General features: G+C 45.6%; 1 protein-coding gene across 1 annotated transcript in view; it reads left to right on the top strand.

Moving 5' to 3' along the window:
- The window catches only part of MRC1 (mannose receptor C-type 1), an 841,411-nt gene that overhangs the window by 125,591 nt on the left and 694,526 nt on the right, over positions 1–21,294 (top strand). The window contains exon 3 of the mRNA XM_085631521.1: positions 17,124–17,297. Within this exon, the coding sequence (XP_085487647.1) occupies positions 17,124–17,297 (174 nt within the window). The remainder of the gene's footprint in view (positions 1–17,123; positions 17,298–21,294) is intronic.

Raw genomic sequence — 21,294 nt, 5'->3', positions numbered from 1 at the left:
CTGCTGCTCTGGGGTCATTGTAGGGGAGAGGATCACACCTTCCACTCACCCATTGTACTCCTTGGTAGACAGGAGGTCAGGGAGAGGTTCACTCTCCTCTTCCACCCCACCATCTGTCACCAAGAGCATGCTCACTTAGGACCTCTCAAAGTGAGGCTTAAGGCAGTTCACATGTAGGCCCCTCAAAGGGTTCCTGAGAGTCTGCAAATTTAACAGATAGGTGACATTACGTGTGCGCTCCACCACCTCAAAAGGCCCAGTCCACTTGTCCTGCAAGGCACAAGGTTCATCTGGGGCCATGACCCACACTTTCTGGCCAGGCTGAAACTCTACCAGAGTGGCATTCTGGTCGTACCAGCATTTCATTTGCTCCTTGCTTGCTTCCAGGTTCACCTGAGTGAGTTTCCTGGAGCAGGAAGTTTGGTTCCTGAAGGCCATCATATAGCTAAATACAGCCTGGAGAGTTTTCCTTGGAGCTGTCTCCCAGACTTCCTTGACCAAACTGAGAGGTCTTCTCACAGGTTGCCCATACTGAAGCTCAAGGGGACGGAACCCTAAGGTTCAGGTAAGGAGTGGTGAACTTGTGGGTCACACCACACTCCTCCCACAGGGATGTTATATACTTGGATATGAAATTGGTTCCATGGTCAGAAACCACCTATCTGGGGAAACCCACACGAGAAAAAAAGATCCCCATTAACGCCCGGCCCACCACTGGTGTCGTCGTCCTGAGAAGTATAGCCTCGGGGTACCGGGTGACATGGTCCACCAAGACCAGGATGTACCTGTTGCCCATGGCTGTCTTGGGATCCATTGGCCCCACAATGTCCATCCCAAACCTTTCAAAATCGGCTCCTACCACTGGATAAGGTTGGAGAGGAGCCTTACGCTTCATTCCACTCTTACCACCTACCTGGCAAGTTTGGCAAGATCTGAAATGTGCATCCGACTGCCTTCGAATGTGGAGCTAAAAGAAATGGGTGACAAGCCTGTAAAAGGTCTTCTCCTACTCCAAATGTCCTGCCAAAGGCACATCAAGAGCCAGACCCATGAGGAAGGTCCAGAGCTGTGGGCTGACCCAGGCTCAGGAACCTTAGGCTTGCTGAATATGAGACCATTCCCCCATTAGATCCCGTGTGATCCAGACTGATCACCAGCTGCCTCGTTTGCAGCCTGTTGCCACAAACCTTCTAGAGAAGGGAATTCTTTCTCCTCCCTGTAGAATTATTTCCTGGTGGGACCACCTTCTTGCTGTCAATGGGTCAGCTCAGATAAGCCCCCAGTTCAGCTATCTGCTCCCCTGCAGGTACCGGTGGCGTCCCCCTCAAGAACCACCTCCTCCCAGACCCAAACCTCAGTGGTGGGTTCTCCACTCCTGCTCCCCCTGCCCTTTCTCTTGGCAGTAATTTAGGCAAATGTTTCAGGCTCCAATTCCTTCTGATCGCCCTTATCGACTGCCATTGACCGAGTGGTCACGCATGCCCACTCTGGCAACCCAAGCATCTCCAAGTGAGAACTGAGCTCAACATCCTTCCACAAGGACTGTTCCAGGTCATTACCTAGCAGACAATCTACAGGCAAGGTAGGGCTCACAACCACCTTCAAGAGACTTGAGACCCCCCCATTCAAAGCGAACCTGCGCCACCATACACTGGCGCTCTAAGTTGTCCACAGCAACTACTTGGTGGAATGCCCCAGGGACTACTTGCTCCTCAGAGACCAGGTGACACCGGACTGAGGGGGTCACACTGGTTCCAGTAATTCTGAGAGCCTCTACTCTACTCCCATTGATGGTCATCCAGGCGCTGTACTTCTTATTGTTAGCAGGCACCTGGCTTCCTGGGACCATCTCACTGTCCTTAGTGAGACAAGGGTCATCTCAGCAGGATCGCCACCCTCCTCTGGGCACCCCTCCTACTCAAGCGCTACACTAGCCAACAACTTGGACTGACCACCGGTGGGTGGCTGTGCCCACTTGGGGTCCCCCTTCAAGTGACCTACCTGCTCACAGGACCTTGCGGGGGCCATTCTCTGCAGGCTTTCCTGAAGAGATCACCTTGTTTCTTATCTCCTGGGGGATGGTGAACTTTAACCTGAATATTAGTTTGGGGCCCTTTAGAGAACTAGTGTGCTTTACCCTTGTCCCCCATACTCTTCTGCTGGGGACCCTGCCCACCTGTGGTGGAGTCACCCTCACATACCTTCTTGTGGACCCTGGTAGTCACCCAGTGGTCCGCCTCCATAGCAAGCGTCCTGAGGTCAGTCAGCTTTCTATCAGTGAAGTGGTAGCACAGATCTGCAAAACACAGACTAGACAAGGGCTCCCTCACAATCAAATTGTATGTACAGCCCCTGAACGTCTGTTACATTGCTGCCCTTCACCCAACCATCCAGTGCCCTGCAGAAAGAATCCACGCATTCCAGCTATGTTTGGTGAACAGTTTTATTACTAGACCTAAACTGATCCCTGTATTTATCATGGGTGAGACCATACCTACTGTGAAGGGCCTCCTTCATGTCAAAGTAGCTGAGCTTGTACCCCTTACCCAAAGCTTTAAAAGTTTCCCTCCACTCTTCTGATAAATGAGGCCACAATCTTGCTCTCCAATGCTTTCAGGACCCTTTTCATATGTATAGATGCTTCATAGACCTGAAACCACCATTGTATGTCATCACCCTTTTTAAATATTCCTTGCCTACATTCTTGGGAATGTACACAATCCTGTCTGAGTGCACTGAGGAATTGCTGCCACCATCCGTGCTGGATTTACTCTTTAACTCCAGCTCCTTGAGCCGACGCTCATGGTCTAAAACCATCTTCTGTGATTCCAACTTGAGCTTCTAAAGCTCTATTTGATGCCTCCTAGCTTCCCATCTGTCCTCCAGCTCCTCTGGAGACAAACCACTGCTGCCTGGCCTGGAAGGACCCCCTCTCCCAATAGCAATCTTATACCCTAGGAATAGACTCCTACGCCTCCACACTAAGATCTCCAGACTGCCCACGGTATGTCTGGCTGCTACCCATGCCCTCAGTGCCTTTTGTAGCTCCTTCTTCCTAGTGAGGCCTCTGACTTGGACCTTTAGGTTTTTACAAATAGCCTTCAGCTCCTTGATGTTGTAGGCTTCCAGCTTTTCCTCCTCAAAGGCTACTTCGAGGGATGTAATTGATGATGTTGCTCTACCAGGAATGATACAGTAGGAAGTTCAGGTTCAACAAAAAGATGGAACGACAAAAATAGACAAATCACTGTAGATCAAGTGCAAACGCAAGTCCTATCCTCACCATTGACAACCAGAGTTAGAAATGGTGGTCTCTAGTTGGCAATGGTTTGCACCTTTGTCCATATAGGGACCCTTCCTTCTAGGCAGGGTAAGGGGGATACACTGCTGAAATATCCCCTGCTCACCCCCTTGGTAGATTGGCACAAGCAGTCAGGCTTATCTCACAGGAAGTGTGTAAAGCATTTGCACGTAACCAACAGTAATGCAGTGAAAGCACTACAAAAGGCAACCACACCAGTTTTAGAAAAATAACAAATATTTTATCTCTGCAAACAAGACCAAAAACTATAATAATCACCCATACAGTTCTTAGAAATATCAATACACCAAAAATAGACTTAAGTTCCTTGAAGTCGATAGCTCCCTCGAGGGTTATCACATCGTCATGAACAACAAAATACAGCAGTTCTGGCTGACTGCAGCATTGTGAACCAGCTACGGCATTGGGGAAAATCTGCAAAACAATACCATTAGAATTGCAGGGCATCGGCGACCTTTTGTTGTGCCCCGAAGAGCCGGCGTCCGCAGGCATCAGTTCCGGAGGTTAGTGCAGGAGTCGTCGGGCCCTTGAAGTCATATGCATTGCAGATCGAACTCCTCACAGTTGAAAACGGGAGCAGCCGTGTCGACAGGCGTTGGGGCAGAGGTGCGAAGTGCATGGGTGTGGCATGCGGTGCCCTCAGGTCGTGCTGCAGCCAACGGCTCGTGACGGTCGTCCAGTGGCATTGGTTAGACCAGGACTGCGGTGCCAAGTGATGCAGTGCTCGTCACGGTGCTGGCAGGTCACAGTGCAAGTAGCGGTGTCTGCTGACAAATTAGAGCCGATTGAGCAGGCGTCGGTAGGCCAAGGCTGCCGTGCGGGATAAGGGCAGTGCTTCTGGTAACTTAAGAGCAGTGCATCCGGTAACTTAAGAGTGGTGCCCTAGAGCCAGGGTGCAAGCAGCAGCGTCGATGTCAGCATGGAGCGGCATTGTGGGGGATACCAGGGCAGCAGCATTTATTTATGCAATTTATATTTCTGCAATTTATATAGCGCACAAATACCCTGGGGTGTCTCGGCGCTGTGAAGTAAAAGGAGCGCAGTTGAGATGGGTGACTACTGGTTGAAGAGCCAGGTTTTTACTAGTTCCCTAAAAGTCAGGTGGGTGGGACTGGTTTTAATATGAAGGGGGAGGATATTCCATAGTCTAGCTGTGGCAACTGTAAATCGTCTGTCTCCCCATGATGTTTTCTTTGTGCGGGGAATGGTGAGTAGGTAAGCATGAAACGAGGCGGTGCGAAGTGCAGTGCCCACAGGTCGTGGTGGGATCAGCGACTTGGTGGCAGCGGCGGGCGGTGGCAGTGAGACCAGGTGTGTGGTGCAAAGTGCGGCAGTGCCCTCTGCGGTGCATTCAGGACAAGGAGTCGGCAACTGCATCATATGTCAAGTTGCTTTTTCTTCTGTTACAGCACAAAACACACAGCTCCCAGTGCTGGTGGCAGAAGAACTTGATGTCTTTGCTGTTCCTGAGACTTCTTGAACAGGGAGCAGCTCTACCCCAAGCCCTTGGAGAAACTCACATAAAGAAGTTGCAGAAAGTTCAGTCCAGTCCTTTCACTGCCCAAGACAGAAACAGCCACTATAGGCCAATGCAGCAAAGTACTCAGCAAAGTGATAGTTCCTCCTCACAGCTTCTCCAGCTCTTCTTTTTGGCAGTCTCATTGGCCCAAGAGATTTCTAAAGTTCTGGGGTCTGGGCCCCAATAGTTATACTGCATTTCTCTTTGTTCTCTTGGGCAGAGAGTGTCTGTGCTTACTCCAAACCAGTTTGGTCCTCTCTGGCCCAGCTTCCCGGCAGGAGGTGGAGACAGCATTGTCCAAGGCAGACCTGACCCATCCAGTTGCAAGAAAATTTCCTCCCTCTACAATAAATGCATCCCAGTTCTATTCAGCCCAGCCCTGACTCATTCAGGAAAGACAGGACACACCTCGACCGCCCCAGTGGCTGTCTGAAGAGAATGCACATGCCTAGCCCCTGTCACTCCAAAGCCAGACAGTAAATCCACAACCCAGCATTAGCACACTGAATGGTTAAGCAAGAAAATACTACTTTCTAAAAGTAGTATTTTCAAACTCAAAATAAAAAAAATCATCTTTACTAAAAGATACATTTCTACATTTTGAGTTCAGACACACTAAACTCCATTTCTCTATCTTGTCCCAATGGGAAGGTATACTGGCAAAATATCACCAAGTATTTCCCATTCTATCCTATTGGACAGATAGTGTCCTACGTTTCTCATATAAAAGGGAAGGTTAGAGCTTGGCAAGTGGGTGCACTTGCCAAGTCAACATGGCCGTAACAATAGCGTGCAGACACTGCAGTGGCAGGTCTGAGATGCCTTTACAGGGCTACTTCGGTGGGTGGTACAATCAGTGCTAGTAGCATTTGATTTACAAGCCCTAACACTCATAGTGCACTGTACTAGGGACTTACCAGTCAATCAAATATGCCATTCATGGAAACACCGATTGTTAGACCTGGCATCATTGGCGTGAGTCTCCCTTCCATTTTTTGCTGTGTCTCCTCTGTTTTTGCTGGTTATAGATGCTCTGGGCGCTGTGCCACTGCCATTCAGTGCCACAGCGCGAATGCTCCCTTTGTAAAGATGACATGTGAATTGGTACATCCATGATTGGCTTATTTGGTTTACCTGTTAGTCCCTAGTAGCATGGCCCGTGTGTGCCCAGGGCTGGTAAACCGAATGCTGCTGGTGGGCCTGCAGCACTGGTTTGTGCCACCCACAGAAGCAGCTTGTAAAGTGTGTCTCAGACCTGCCCCTGCAGTGTCTGCGTGCAGTCCAGAACTGCCATCTTGGCTGTGAAGTGCACCCACTTCCCAGCCCCTAAACCTTCCCTTGGCATCCTGTAAGCCCCCCTTATGATAGGGTGCATTGTATGTGTAAGGTAGGACATGCCCTGATGTGTGTAGCATGTCCTAGTAGTGAATTACACCCTATTTTGTTTTTCACTACTGTAAGGCTACCTGTTCTCCATAGGCCAGAATGGGAGGTCTGGGCTATTACATTCTATAGTCCTAACTGACCCACAGACGATGGTAGAAAAACGAATTTAGTATGCCTGAGCTCAGAATATTAAAATACATCTTTTAGTGAAGGTTATTTTTATATTCTGTGTTTGAAACTACCACTTTTAGAGTAAAGTTACTTTCTTGCCTAAACCTTCCAGATTGCTCTGCTATTATGTGTATTGGCTGTATGGTTTTTGAGGGACAGGGCAGGCTGAGACAGACCTGGGTTGAATAGAGAGATCTGCCTTGGAGTGAGGGGAGGGGTAGCTCCTGCACTTGAATAGGGCTGTGCCTGGCAAGGTGAATGCTGGCTCCACCTCCCACTGTGCGTCTGAAGGCAGACCCCCTCTTTCTGAAAGAAAGGATGCAGCCTGGTAAACAAAGTGCTCCAGGGCTGGGCAGAACTGGTTCTGGCTGGGTTCAGAGACTTGTAGCTTCTGAGAACAAAGACTTTTGGGGTATAATTATCTGTGCTGAAACCCCTACAATTGGCATTGCTCCTGGACACCAAGAAGAACCTCTGTCTGTGTGACTACAGGAATCTGCAGGAGAAGGACTGTCCTTGTGCTTGTGTGCTGTTTCTGGGACTGGCCTGCAGTGGTTACTACTGGACTTGGAAGAAGAGGAAAAGGACTTTGAAGGAACTTTTATTTTGTGGCTACAGCAATCACCCAAGGGCTAGAAGAGAGCTAGCCTCCTGCAGGAGTCTCAGGCACATCAGACTCCACCACCAGCCTCCTGTTTCCTCCCAGAGAGGATTTCTATCTGCAGGTGAGGCTCCTGTGAGTTCCAGGGCCTCTAGTTCTACTGCTGAGAAGAGAGTGGTGAAAATCGTCGTTAACCCCGGTTAGCGAGCCGCTGCAGCTGGTAAGCGTGAGAAAAATCATCGCTCTGCTGTCGCCGAGCGCTCGCTAACCCCGAAGATTATCGCATCATCCGTCAGCGGGCCTGAAAACGCCCGCTATCCCGAAGATCGTTGCATCACCCGTCAGCGGGCCTGAAAACGTCCGCTATCCCGAAGATCGTCGCAGCACCTGTCTGCGGGCCTAATAATGCCCGCTATCCCGAAGATTGTCGCATTGCTTGTTAGCGGGCCCCAAAGCGCTCGCTAACCCCAAATCATCGCATCAAGCTCATCGCAGCGCGGACGCCGAGCGCTCACCATTTTCCCCGCATCGCATCAGGATCGTCGCTCCCTCGCGGAGCGCCATTTTCTTTCATCGCAGCAAGATCGCACACGCAACAGGCTCGGTGCATCATCCTCCCTTAGCGGTAAGGATATTATCGCATCACCGTCTTAGCGTGAAGAAGTTTGTCGCTTTCTCCTGCCCGCAACCCAGCGCATCATCCCCCTTGCGGTAAGGATTTAACGCATCGCTGGTTAGCGTGAGGAAATGTATCGCTACAACTCTTTAGCGACATTTTTGTTGCTTTGCTACAGAATCCAGATACTTTGTGAGTAAAAGGGTCGCAGAGACCACTGCATTGAACTGAACATCATCTTGTGCATCTTGAACTATTTTTGCAGCATTTTTTTAAAGTAACTATATTTTTCTAGTATTGTGGAATTTTACTGTTATTGGTCTTGTGATTAAGTCTATATAAATATACCTATTTTTTATAACTACTTGAGTGGTGTCCATTTGTAGTGTTCCTCATTGTATTACTGTGTATGGTCATAAATGCTTCACACACTGCCTCTGAGATAAGCCTAGCTGCTCGTGCAACGTTACCACAGGGTTGAGCAGGGGTTATCAAAGGGTGTAGGCTGCTTACTCTAACTTAGGAAGAAGGGTCCCTACTTGGACAGTGGCCAGCCATTGCCAACTAGAGACCCCCATTTCTAACACTGATCCATAATACAATTTACAATAGGAACACTTACACTTCAATACTAGACAGCAGTGAGAAAGTGCGCAGAGACACTAAACCAGCACAAATAGAGTCAAAAACAGGAGGTCAGAAAGCAAAAAGACAGGGAAACATGCCAAAAGATGCCAGGTCGAAACACAAATAATACTCTAATATATCTATAAATATAAATCTACAAAATATTGTAATTAATTAATACAGTGATATATCTAACAAATCTCAGGTACTAGACTGTACAGAAAGCTCTAATATTTACAAAGATCTAACGTTCGTGAAGCTCTTGAGTTGGCAAAGCTCAGAACTTACCTGGAACGGGAAAAACATATGACCAATGTATTGCAGTACTGAGCCAATCATATACCAGGTTTGTAAGCAGCGAACGTTTGTGAACAATGGTGGAAGCAAACGGGACAATGTAAAAAAGGTGAGCACACATTCCCACTAAGATGGTTATTTTGTAGAGCATCAGGATTGTACACTTGCGACTACAGAGGTTCACAATCATTTGGAACAGTTCAGAAACAAGCCAAGAAAAAACAGAACTTACAAAGTAGCGTGCCTACAAATAATGGGCATTGACTTACAAAGTAACAGTACCTACAAATAAAGGATATTGACTACATAGTACCAGCACCTACAGATAAAGGATGCTCCCGAGTTTAAATGTGTGTTGAGTGATGTAGTAAATTCAGGGAACGAGTACTGCACGGCCCTAAAAGAATGTGAGTCCACAAACAGACAGGACTCACCACTCATTTAGGGTCTGTCTGGATCCAGCTGGATGGCTGGCAAACTGATTGCCGGTTGTCTTCATGCACAAGGTCTCAGTAACAGAAAATAACAAAGGCGATGTAGGAAAGACTCTCTTTGTTGTGTGTTAGTGAAGATTTGTAGAAACCCTTTAGAATGTAAGAGAGTCAAAGCAAATGTTTGTTAAATCAATTACTTTATATGGTTAGAACCTGCAATATTACCACTAATCTCAAGTATCTAAGTATGAGCTTTTTAGTTTCAGAAGCAGTTCTCAGCTTTTGAAAGATCAGAGGGGCATATCAGCAAGGGCCGGCGATAATTATCGCTCAGCACTCGTAGCGTGAGGATAATTATCACCGGCCAACTCTGAATTTTATCGCGGAGATAGCGTGCTATAAGCAAGGCTTATCTCCAAAGCGATAAAATTCAGAGCGCAAGCTGCCAATTGTTAGATTATCGCTGGAAATACAGCAATAATCCCACAAGGTTTGGCGATAGCTTGCTGATAGGGATAGATATACTTAGCCATGATATCCACCTTACATAGGATATCATGGCTAAGTCAGAAAAATACCAGACGTAAAAAACCAGCGTTATCCGCGGTTAGCGCTGCTTTTTTTATCGCTTACAGGGTTAACGATATCCTTGATAATAGGAGAAATGTCGCTTAGCGACATTTCTCCTATTATTTTACTCTGGAATGCCCCCTATGCATCTCATTAGAGATGCAAGGGGAAGCATAGAGTAAAAGGGTGCTAACATGCGAATTTGTGTGTTAGCACCCTGTTGCTGATAGGGTGCTAGTTTTACCTCTGCTTTTTTGGCTTTTAAAGCCAAAAAAGCAGAGATAAAACCCCTGTTGATATGCCCCAGAGTTTGCATGTTGAGTAATTGTTTCGTAGGGAGTACATTTCTAAAACAGCTGACAACGTGAAAAATAATGCTAACAAATCTTCCTGTATGCAGCAGCGCAACATCTGCTTGAAGGGGAAGTTGTTCATGAATTCACAAGTGCAGGACAGGAAGAATAACAATGGATTTACAGAGATAATCTTCAATTATGAAGTGGGACACAAGTTAGTATTGATGGGGATATTGTTGCTGTTTGTCCCAAAGGTTGACACATGTGAAATTGTATGATATCTCATTTAATATTTGAAGGACAGTCACAGCTGGAAAAAAAACTGTGCAAACAACAAAGCTGTGTATTATGTAGCAAGAAATGCAAATAATGCAGCATAATGCAGCACATCTTGTGATAGTATTACCTCATGCATTTGTAATGTTTACACATTAACACAATCTGGCCAAATGTTACACCTCGTTAGTACCAGATGTCACCCAAATGCTGCAAAAAGCAACAGAAAGGTGACTAGTAATCCTTTGAGAAGTGCCTTTGTCTGCGCAGAAATATTTGTTACCTACTTTTTCTTAGTAACTTTAGATCCTTTTGAGCTCTAACAACATCTTTTAGTTCAAATCTGCACATTATGCAGCAGACGATGGATTATGTGGCAAATCGATATTTATTGAGTAAACGCCTAATTCCAGTGACCCTGATTATAAAGAACTTGCAGAAAGACCTCTGATTAACGAGTTGCCTAATTTAATACCCTACTGCTAATCCGTATCATGCTAGATGTTAGTCAGCTTTTTAATCAGCATTAACTTTGGTTTTTAGGTATTATTACTTTGTTTGTAGAATATGAGTGTGATTTAAAACTAGCAGTCCTCACACCTGCTAAATTGATATTTTGATCTCACTGTCACACACCTAATACAAGCATTGGCAAAGCTCATTGGTTTCTCCTATATAAGCGCTATAGACTTTGCCATGGTCTTTTAGCCATGTAATACAATGCAGCATGGCTAAAACTTAGAAAAAAATAGCCCTGCCTGTGTGCCAGAGCTTTTTTTCTAGCGTCAGGGGTGAAGCAAGCAATGCAACATGGGAAGGGATGGGGGAAAGGCAAGCAACACAACTCGGAAGGTGACAAGCAACACAACATTGGAGGGGTGGCGGGAAAGGCAAGCAACAAGTCGGGAGGTGACAAGCAACACAACATGGGAGGGGGAAGGGGCAGCAAACAACAAGGAGCGCGCAGCAAGCGCAACACACAAGGTGGCGAACAAAAATGACGTAGCAGCAGGCAACAACAACGGGCAAGAAAATACATGTACCTTTATGGAGTGCTGTGAAACACAAAAATAAAGAAGTGCTTTAAGTGAAAGTAGCGGATGGACATACACTGTGGACGGAAGCAGTACTTGGGCCATTCTCCAGAGTGGGGGCAAGCACACGAAGAAGAGGTGAAGCCATCATGTGTTGACCAAAGACCATGTACCCTTATGGAGTGCTGTGAAACACAAAAATAAAGAAGTGCCTTTGAAAGTGCAAGTAGAGGATGGACGTACACTGTGCATGGAAGCAGTATTTGGTCCATTCTCCAGAGTAGGGACAATAACATGAAGAGGAGGTGAAGCCATCGTGTGTTGATCAAAGAGGAGCAAGCAAATAAAAGTTAAGATGAAGCCATTCAGTGGAAGGCAATGTATAGGCTCTAAGCCCCTGTAAGTAAACAAAAACTCTTGCAAGCTACAGCACATGTGCGGTGTCAGGCAAGACCTAAATATCACTTGTGGTTTACATAAACCCATCACCAAATGTAAACCGTGTTAATTCATAAGGCATTCCAAAAATCTGTTTTGTGACAGTTGGGATGAAGGATTTGCTACAGTTAAGTTGAAGAGCAAATGAAATGCTAAAACATATTGAACTGATTTGTATGCACTTGAGATCCCAAGACTTTGTTTCGAGAGCAATGCTGTGTGTTTGCCATGTACCAAACATATTTGGCTAAGCCTACTAAATTAATAAATAATGATGGAACAGTCTGCATAATTTCATCATACCACAGTGCTAAACCTCACACATAGGCCCCCTTAATGTTTCAGTGGTTTTTGAAAAATATTATTCCAAATAAATGTTATTGTCAATGGCCCATAACCTCTGCAACCCTATTATTGTACTATCTAGGCCAATCAAAGTTCCTTGATGCTTATTCATATTGCTTGTATGAAACACTACATAAAAAGGGTTGTCCCTTGTAGCGGATTTATGGCTTATATAGAAAATAAGTTGTACCTCAGCAGCTGATCAGGCTAAAACTAAAGAAACCAGTTATGAGGAACAGGTGAAAATAGATGCTATTGTGACGGACAATTGGCTCATCCTGTTCTGAATATGGCAAATGTGTAACTATTATTTGCAAATGAATTACACAAATCCCCTCAAGGGGAACTAATCAACTTTCTCTGTAGCAGCAGCATGTCAATGCATTGAGAATATTACCAGGCTTCATTTTCAACAAAATTAACTGTTTAAATGCAGATAATTTATACATGGGGATTAGCCTTGGGCAAACTTCGGCTCTAGGGAAAAAAACTGCTGATTGAGTTACATTTTGAATGAAATCAATTAACTTAAATGGAACGATAAAGTCGTAGTGTTTTAGCAAACTATTAAAAATACCACTCAGTTGCCATGCAAGCCTCGATGAAAACAAATATAGACTATAACTTTAGAGAATCTTCATCCTGTCACATCGCACAAGTTGCAAGGACTGCAGTTCGTGTGACTTTTGCAGAATCTCCGGGTTAAGAGGCGCCCCTTGGGAGGTACATTTCACGGAAAGCATGTGCCTAGAAGCAATGTCTTATGTGACTAAATGCATTATGCCAATGTCGCCTCACAACTATGCCTCATTCCAAATTATATTTTACATTTATTTTCACTTCTATTTTACACATCGGCGACCAGTGGCGGCTCCTCCGTTAAGGCGGAGGAACATCGCCCCACAGCAGTAGTTAAAGGAAAACTAAAATGATAATAACCCGCGTTATTATCATCTTAGTTTTCCTTTTCCTTGTTTCCGATTGGACTGGACTGCCAGAGTAGGGGCCAGGAGGAGTGGTTGCTTCACTCTAAAGTGCGCATAACTGTTTGGCCGGCCCTCTCGGGCCAACCATAACAGTCATGCCCACTTTGCATGTTCTGCACCTGGGTGCAGAACATGCCCACATCCCCATTTCCTGTCTAAGCGCTGAACCACGGTGCTCAGACCAATCACAACACTGCTTTGCAGTGCTGTGATTGGCTTGGGGAGTCAGGAGCCTGGGTGCTTTCTGGTTCCTGCTTCCGAGGAGCGAGCGGCAGCGGCAAGAGGACTGAGAAGCAGCGGTCGACTAGGTGGCCAGCCTGCAGGTCAGTGTTTTTTCATTATTATTTTAATTTACACCCCCCTCCACCTCTCCCCACCCCCATTAAATAGCGTCTGCCACTGTGAGAGACTTATAGTTTTAGGGAGAGTGAAAGGCCTGAAGAAAGATAGTGATTAATTTCGCCATTCTAGTTTTGAATACTGCTGAGCAAGGCTTCAGCTCTCAGCACTCCTAGAGGGTGACCACAGTGTGCAGCACAACAGCAATAAAAATAAGATAAAAAGCAAGTATTGGCACCAGAATTTAAACTCCCCTCCAGCATAGCTCAGTGAGTTGAGAGCCCCTGAAAGGATTGCTGATAGGATTACCATTGCACTTATCAAAGCTGAGCCTCCCAAAATTCAGTGTAGGACACAGATATGCATTGCACATAAAAATAAAGGCTGGAGGCAGAAGGAGGCACTGACCAACAGTAAAAAAGGAAACGAGAGTGACATGGGAGCCAACCAATGGAAACTAAAGGTAAATATTGGGTGGTCTGTAAGCCCGTTTTTATTTTTTGAGATTTTGCAAGCACAGCACGAGCACTGTGCATGTGAACCCTAAGAAAAGCACATAAGGGAGCAGGGAGAGTACACCCTATACCAAGGCCCATGCAGGGAGACCCCAAGGGGATGCCCCATCATTTAAAATATTTAAGAATATGTATTTTGTTGCAGTAGCCAAGAATCCAGGCAGATAGAATCATGCACTCCAGCGAAGCCTCATGCAACCAAGGCACAGAGTCAAGGTTCCTCAGGTGCTGGTTCCTATTTGGGAACGAATAAAATTGTTACCAAAAAAAGAAGGGTCTGGCTATAGATGAGACACTGCGATCTATATAGGCAATGAGCTTGTTAGTCAGATAGGCAGTGGTGCTGGTCGTGATTTCATAAAACACAAGCATTTGCAATGCAATAGGTCTCGCACTTGCCAGAGTTTGAGCTATTGGCATTGTAAATGATAATGTCTTTTATTTATGTTTTAAAAACCAACACATAACTGAAAAGCATTGTCATTTACAATGTCAAAAGCTAAAACTCTCAATTGCGAGACCTATTGTTTTGCAAATGCTTGTTATTCGTAGCATCAGAAGGTGAACACATATCCAAATATAATATATATGTAAAATTGACTCCAAATGAGGCCCTTACTGTTTTTCAAAAACCGGCAAGGAGAGGAGCATTGCATTCCCCTGATTGCTGCCATAAAATAATTCCTGTGGCCTTGTTTATTTTTCATGGTGCGCTCAGCAGCCAAATGTACATGACAGGCCACCAAACTGTTATTGAACTTAGGGAACTCATCCATACTTGAAGCCAAAGAAATGCCCTCCTTTGGTTATGTAGGCCCGTTGCTGATTAGGGGTGAAGCTCCCCGAAAATCACTTCACAACATGGTCGTTTCATAAAACGTAAACTTAAATGACCCCAAAGAGTACTTTAGCAGCCAAAATGGTCCCACATTGAAAGAGAAGCTGTGGGCCCACTGTTCGAATCACAGCGTAACCTTTACACTATTGTGTGATCCTGGCAAAAAACATTTCTACTTCCTGTGCGCCATGTCCCTTTCCTAAAACAGGAGCTAATAGAATAAAAGTCCTACTTAAGCACCAAAGAAACATGCATTGGTAAATCAAGCCAGTCTGACTTTTTGTCAGGGGAAGATTTTGGTAACAGTTGGGCGATTTTGTACGTTTTGGCACCAGCAGCCCAAGAAAGAACAAGAGAAGAGGGAGGGGAAGTAGGAAAAGCGAAAAAGGAAGTAAGGAGACAAGAGTGCTGAGGACAGATGAAAAGAAAGAAAAAGCGGAGGAAGAGGAGGGCAATAGGATGAGAGAGACAAAAGGAGAAGTAAGACACATGAAAGCGGAAAAGAGAGAAAAGGGGTAAGATTAGGACATGGGAGAGGCGAAAGATGGGAGAGAAGAGAGGAAAGCTAGGGGGGGATGAAAGGATGAATAATAGACAAAGAGAAAATGGACTTGCTCGTTCTCAGGCTTTCTAAAAGTAGGTCCAAGTGGGGGTATTTATTTTTTCTGACTACTCCTCTAAGCGCCAGTTGGCACAGGTGAAACCCTTTGGCTTTGCCAATGCTTGTTTTTTAGGCTGTATGCAATTCCTAATTGCGTACCATGAGGAGCATAAAGCAAGCACAATGAAGACAGATTAGGATGGAATTCAAAGAGCTGTCACGCAACGGATTGACGCAGAGGGAACAGAATGTGTGGCATTACACACATTAGCACTTGCGGGCCCCCTCAATTCGGTATGAGGGTCAGCTCCCCGTACACCGGCCGCCTGGTTAGCCTCGATGGAGACACCGGATGCCTCAGACGAGTGCCACTGAAAGGGTAGACCGGTGACCTGGCAAGAGACGCACTTCACCTCAGCCCGCTGGAACATGCGTCATCATTCTGAATGAAACAACAAAATATGTGACATGAACATCCGTTCCTGAAGCCTGCACATTTATCGCCTCTTCGTCCCTGTGCTTTAGAGTGAAAGCTACGAGGAACACTCTGGCCTCTCCTGTCACTCCGCACGCTGGGTGCACAACAGTCCTCCGGCCCGACACTACGCTGCAAGTACTACAACTCTCTCTCACCACACTATGCGGCCGAGATAAGGCGCCTAAGGTGACAGGGTCCAAGGTCAGGACTAAAGAGGATTATAGAAGTCAGGAATAGGTAGGGTGACCAGATTCTCAAATAGAATAGAATAGAAAGGAGGACGCTTGTGACAGGAGGCAATAGACTGCTGACTGCTGTAAAGTGAAAGCAAATTTGTGTGCGCGCTTGGCGGGGGCGGGGGAGTGCATTCCAGGCGGGGGAGCGGACCCTTTGAAGTACGATGCCAAACGGATTGCATGGCGGCACGATGCACGTGATTGTGCGCGTGCTCGCCGTGCAAACCTCTTTTGGGAGCCCCCTACTATAGTCTCGCATTGCGATTGCTACGCAATAGCTAGGCGAGACCTAAAAATGGTTATGAGCTGCCACTAGTCAATGTTTACACCAAAGGATTAAGAGGACAACACCCTTAAGAGTACATATGATGGGGTTCCTAAGGACAGCCTCTCCATTCTCAGGGCACTCTAACAGTATTCGTGAGAAGTACTAGATCTAAAGTTTGAGAGGTTCTTAGAAACTAAAGGCCCTACAAAGGTTACCAAAATAAAACAAAATCCAATGAAGCAGCTAAGGACAAAGTGAAAGCAGCACACAAGGCATGGCCACAGAGCTGGTATTGGACTTCCATACCTCCATTTGCACAATCCTTTCTGGCACTTTGGGCCTGAGTTAGAAAAAATAGGTAAGGTAAAATCATCCAAATTGTAGTGTCCTCTGTAAATATTATATCCATTATTGGATTTACCACCAGAAGAATTATACATTCCATGGTATAGCAGAAATCAGTCTTACCAATTCATCACCATAACCTTGTCATTGTCATTACCTTGGGGTGTTTACTATCCTAAATCCAGTCTAAACAATTTAGGTAAATACTATTCTCTAAATCTAGTCAGAAGTGAGGAGTACAAACTGGGTTTGAAAACCACCGGGAGGGTATTCAGATAACCCCAAAGTTATGGCTATGTGAATGTCCACCTCTTTCCCAATCTACACCCTCAAAGACTGCTCGGTGACGCTCACCTTAAATGTTGTACAATTGAAAATACGCCTTCGTGGCAGCTTTTTATGCTTCATTGTCTTCAGTAAGTGACCAGGGATCCTGATCCTGGGAATCACGATTTGCTATTTGCAACCACAGAATGGTTTGGGATTACGCTCTTCATTAAAAATAACAATATCTTTGATAAAAAATGGTGACAAGGATTTGTGATTGTGTCTCTTCAATGTAACTTTATCATTTTCTCCTTACAGATATGTTTACACTTCGAGGGAATTCCAACGGCAAGCCCTGTGTGTTTCCCTTCATGTTTAATAAGAATTGGTATGCCGACTGCACACTGGATGGGAGATCTGACGGCCAGCCTTGGTGTGCAACCACGCCAGACTACGAGAGTGACAAAATGTATGGATTGTGCCCGTCAAAACGTAAGTCGTGCTTGTCTAAAACATGATTTCTTTTATTATTTTCCAGACAACCTATAATATGTTGCCACCTGCGTTATTTTCGCTATAGAGGTCAATTTTCTAATTATTATGAAATCAGCTTAGATTTAACATAAAACCACCAAAGTAGAAGAGGCATATTCAGATGAGTGTACAACCTTTAAGGAAACCTATGTATGTTTAGTCCGGGCTCAGATACTGTGATCAAAGTCTGCCTTTTCCCGAGTTAGCTATCACACTGCTTGATCTTCATGTGTGTCTTTGTTTCAGTTCTTTAAAATCAAACGTTATACAGATCAGTGTAAAAACACATCGCTGCTATGAACTTGTTGTGAAGGTATAACTACAAGGTTTATGTCTCAAGTTAGAAAAAAAATCATTTTAATTGTGTGTCTTGGGTTTCTATTTGCATTTACTAGCTCTAGCTGAACAATGATAGGGGTGGGCGTAAAGCTCTGCTCCGCTGGCGGAGTTTGCAGAGTTTTGTCACTCAGCGGAGTTCTGCAAAAACTGTCAGCCACAACGTAGTTTTACCGGCGCCCATGACCCCTATCAACACACCTTCTTCAAAGACTTCAGTGTGATTTGAATTGAATGCACCATTCCAAGGTGGCCGCCGTATTTATATGTTCAGGACGGTATTTAGCAGCAATTCAAAATAGCAGTCTTTATTTTATGTTGAATGTCGATCCGGGGCGTAACCCAGGCCCCCGCATCCCCCGCAGTGCGGGGGGGGGGGGCTCCAAGCTCCAGGGGGGCTCCCCAGCACTTCACTTTGGTTGGGGAGCTCCTGATACAGTCCAGAGGGGGCCCCTCCACGTACCTTGCAGGGGGGCCCCCTCAATTATCGTTACGCCACTGATGTCGATGTGGGTTGGTTGGTTCCTGTCTGCTTGCCGATTGCACCCATAGGCTTGGGTGTGTTCTTCTAGAGCATTGGATGGCTGGACTAGGGAGCTTTCTAAGATGTCGGCCCTCGCTCAGATGCGAGCATTGCTGGACCCGCTGATGGGCAGTGGGCGCGTCTCGAGGTGGTAAGTGTTTAGTCAGATGGCTACGACTTCCCTGCTCGTCCTCACGCAATCCTGCTTCATTATATGGGAGCGAGAATATGACCCCCACTTTACAAGCTCAAATATGGGAAATGTAAATGTTCTGTATACCACTGGGCGCAATGGACATGAATCTAATAATTACCCCACCTGCTCGCGGAACTCCGTGCAATTCCACCGAGTTTTTCGGCAACTTCATAAAATTCCACAGAGAGAAACTCCACGAGCTCCACTCAGGCCTAGCAATGAACGAATTGTTTAAATCAATGTTTTGTAATGAAGTCGGTAGTCTACTTTATCAATAACGCTCTTAATTTCTACATCAATTTACATGAGAGATGAAGCGCTTGCATGTCGCTTAAAAATGTAGGTTCAATTTACCAAAATGATTTTGTATATTTCAAAAACATAGGGGCATATTTACAATAACTGACGCATCAGCATCGATGTGTCAGAATTCTTGCGCCTACCACAAATGCCTTAACGACACCATGGATGCGCTGTATTTACAATACAGTGCTACATCGCGCAAGGATTCACAGATGCGTCCGAAATTCTGATACATCTTTTGCAGCTGAAGTGATGCATTGCGGCCTGCACTCCTGCAATGAGTCTGAACACAGAGGTGACTCCCATGTTAAAAGCCCCGTATCAATCCTTACGCCTGGTTTGAGAAGGCATAGGGATTTTGACACAGTCAAGTTGTAGAGTGCCGTAGTGAAAAGTTGTAAATTTCACTGCGTCAGTTCTATGTGGCTTTTAACATGGGAATGTCTACCCTGCATACATTATATCTGGCGCATGTATAATGTGATGCAGGCCTCTACAAACTGACGCATTGGGCCCAGTTTGTAAATATGGAGCAGTGTGGAGTTGACTTTTCCAGTAATTTACTTTTTATATAATACTGCAAGTTAGGAATAGCCTCACTGCAGAAAGACAATAAAACAACATAACATGACGTGTATTTGTAAAGTGCACGCTCCCCCAAAGGGTATCTTGGTGCTGAATAACAGATTTTTATTGTTACCCAACTCAATGGTACTCATTTTATCGACCTCAGAAGGATGAAAAGCTAAGCGGATCCACCAGGATTTAAAGCTGTGACCATGAGGTGAAACCCAGGCCCCTATAGTGGACGTATTAGTCCACTAAGCCACCAGGCCCTCTTGTCTGTCGGCTTCTGTTCACCCTTAAGGATCTATGGGTGGCTAAGGGATTGAGAATCTTGCTCACCATCAGCTGGTCCCTAAACTGCCCATTTATTAAAAGGACCCTAAAGCTAATTTCCACTCCCCAGTCCTCTAAGTCTCAGCATTAGGCTCAGATCCCCAAGGTTCCAGCTGAGTCTCAGGTGCCTTTATATTCCAGCTCATCTCTGGTCACCTGATTTCCATGTTCACCGTCAGACCCTGTAGCTCTTGCTCACTCTTACTGGAGGAGCATGTTTGCTGATATTCCGCAAAAGGTATATTTCCATATAGCTCCCTTGATGTTCTGCTACCCTAAGTACATGAAGTGTACTGTCACTACCAGCGTGCTCAAGGTCCTCCTTGCCCTTAGCCCTGGCAGTGGGCTTTGGGATTGAACCTATGCTTCGGGGACATTGCTTAGGGGAGCCTCAAGCTCACCCTAAAGTTCCTGATGTTTATGCTCACTTTTAGTCACCTGAAATCCTGCTGACCCTAAGGTGTTCAAGGATCCCGCGTCTCCCAATGGATCTTGCTCCCCAGGGGGTGCCAGGGATCCTGCTCTGTGTCATTTACTTGTGACTCCTGGCCATGCTCTAGTGCCCAGAGGTTCCTTCTCAGGGACATTGATCAATGAAGCTCCTGCTTACCTGAAGCTCCTGGGGGCATGCTCATCCTCATGTTGCTGAATCTCCTTCTTAATTATACATCCTAATATGTCTTGCTTATCTTCAGAGGAGTGACTCTCTTGGTGACCCTGAGGTCTCCTGAGACTGCCCACTCTTCAGAAAGTAAGAACAATCAATGATAAACCTCAGGCGTCAGTGCTGGACACATCAGAGTCTTTCAAGGACTCGTTGGATGCCACAGAGAAGTTTCTCTGAGTGTGATGTCTTGGTGGTCTATTTCATGATCTGAATCCGCTAGACATGCTGCAAGGAATCCCTTCAACTACAACTTTTCTTTTCATTTCCTTCATATTGACTGTGCCCTTGCTCTCTCTTTTGTTCACACACTCGCGTGAACAGACCTACACTCCTCCCAGCAGCGTTTGGGTTGTCTGACAGAATAGGCTTGCAATAAACACTACATTAATATTGCATGGGGACAGGATACCCTCACAGGTGATATGGTGCTTTAAAAATACATATAACATATCAAATTATGTTTTAGAGATTATTCACTACAGATGTACAGTACTTTAATTCAAATTTCATGTCCGAGTGTAATTGTCACTAAATGCTACAGGACACACACAAACCTTAGTAGCCAGTGGCCACTCATTCACTCTTGGTTTGTCATTCCTGTGCTCCTGTGGCAGGGGGTTTGCCCCAAATTACTCCTAATTACCCAAGCTGGTGTAATTGCATATTTTGCGTCACAAGAGTAATGAGTAATTAGCAAAATTACTCTGATTACTCGTAAATAGCTAACATTGGTCCCAAGTCTAAACGCCACCTCTTCCCCGGTCCAGTCCATTATTCTTTGCCCACCATACCACTCTAGGCAAATCAGTGCCTACCCTCTCTCCTGGTATTACATGTGTGGTCGCGACATTGCTGTGACATAATCATGAGTGCTGAGGTTTTGGTAGCTGTCAAAGCAAATGGTAAAGCTTAAAGCAACATGGTGTAACCATCTTGATACAGCAAGACCACTCGCTGCAATAGGGTTTGGCATTTACAATGACAATCGTGGAAACTTCAGTAACTGCAGTGCCACAGAGTTCTCTGAATG

The sequence above is a fragment of the Triturus cristatus genome, chromosome 10, assembly GCF_964204655.1.
Source record: "Triturus cristatus chromosome 10, aTriCri1.1, whole genome shotgun sequence".
Lineage (NCBI taxonomy): Eukaryota > Metazoa > Chordata > Amphibia > Caudata > Salamandridae > Triturus > Triturus cristatus.
This window is presented reverse-complemented; position numbering and strand designations above follow the sequence as displayed.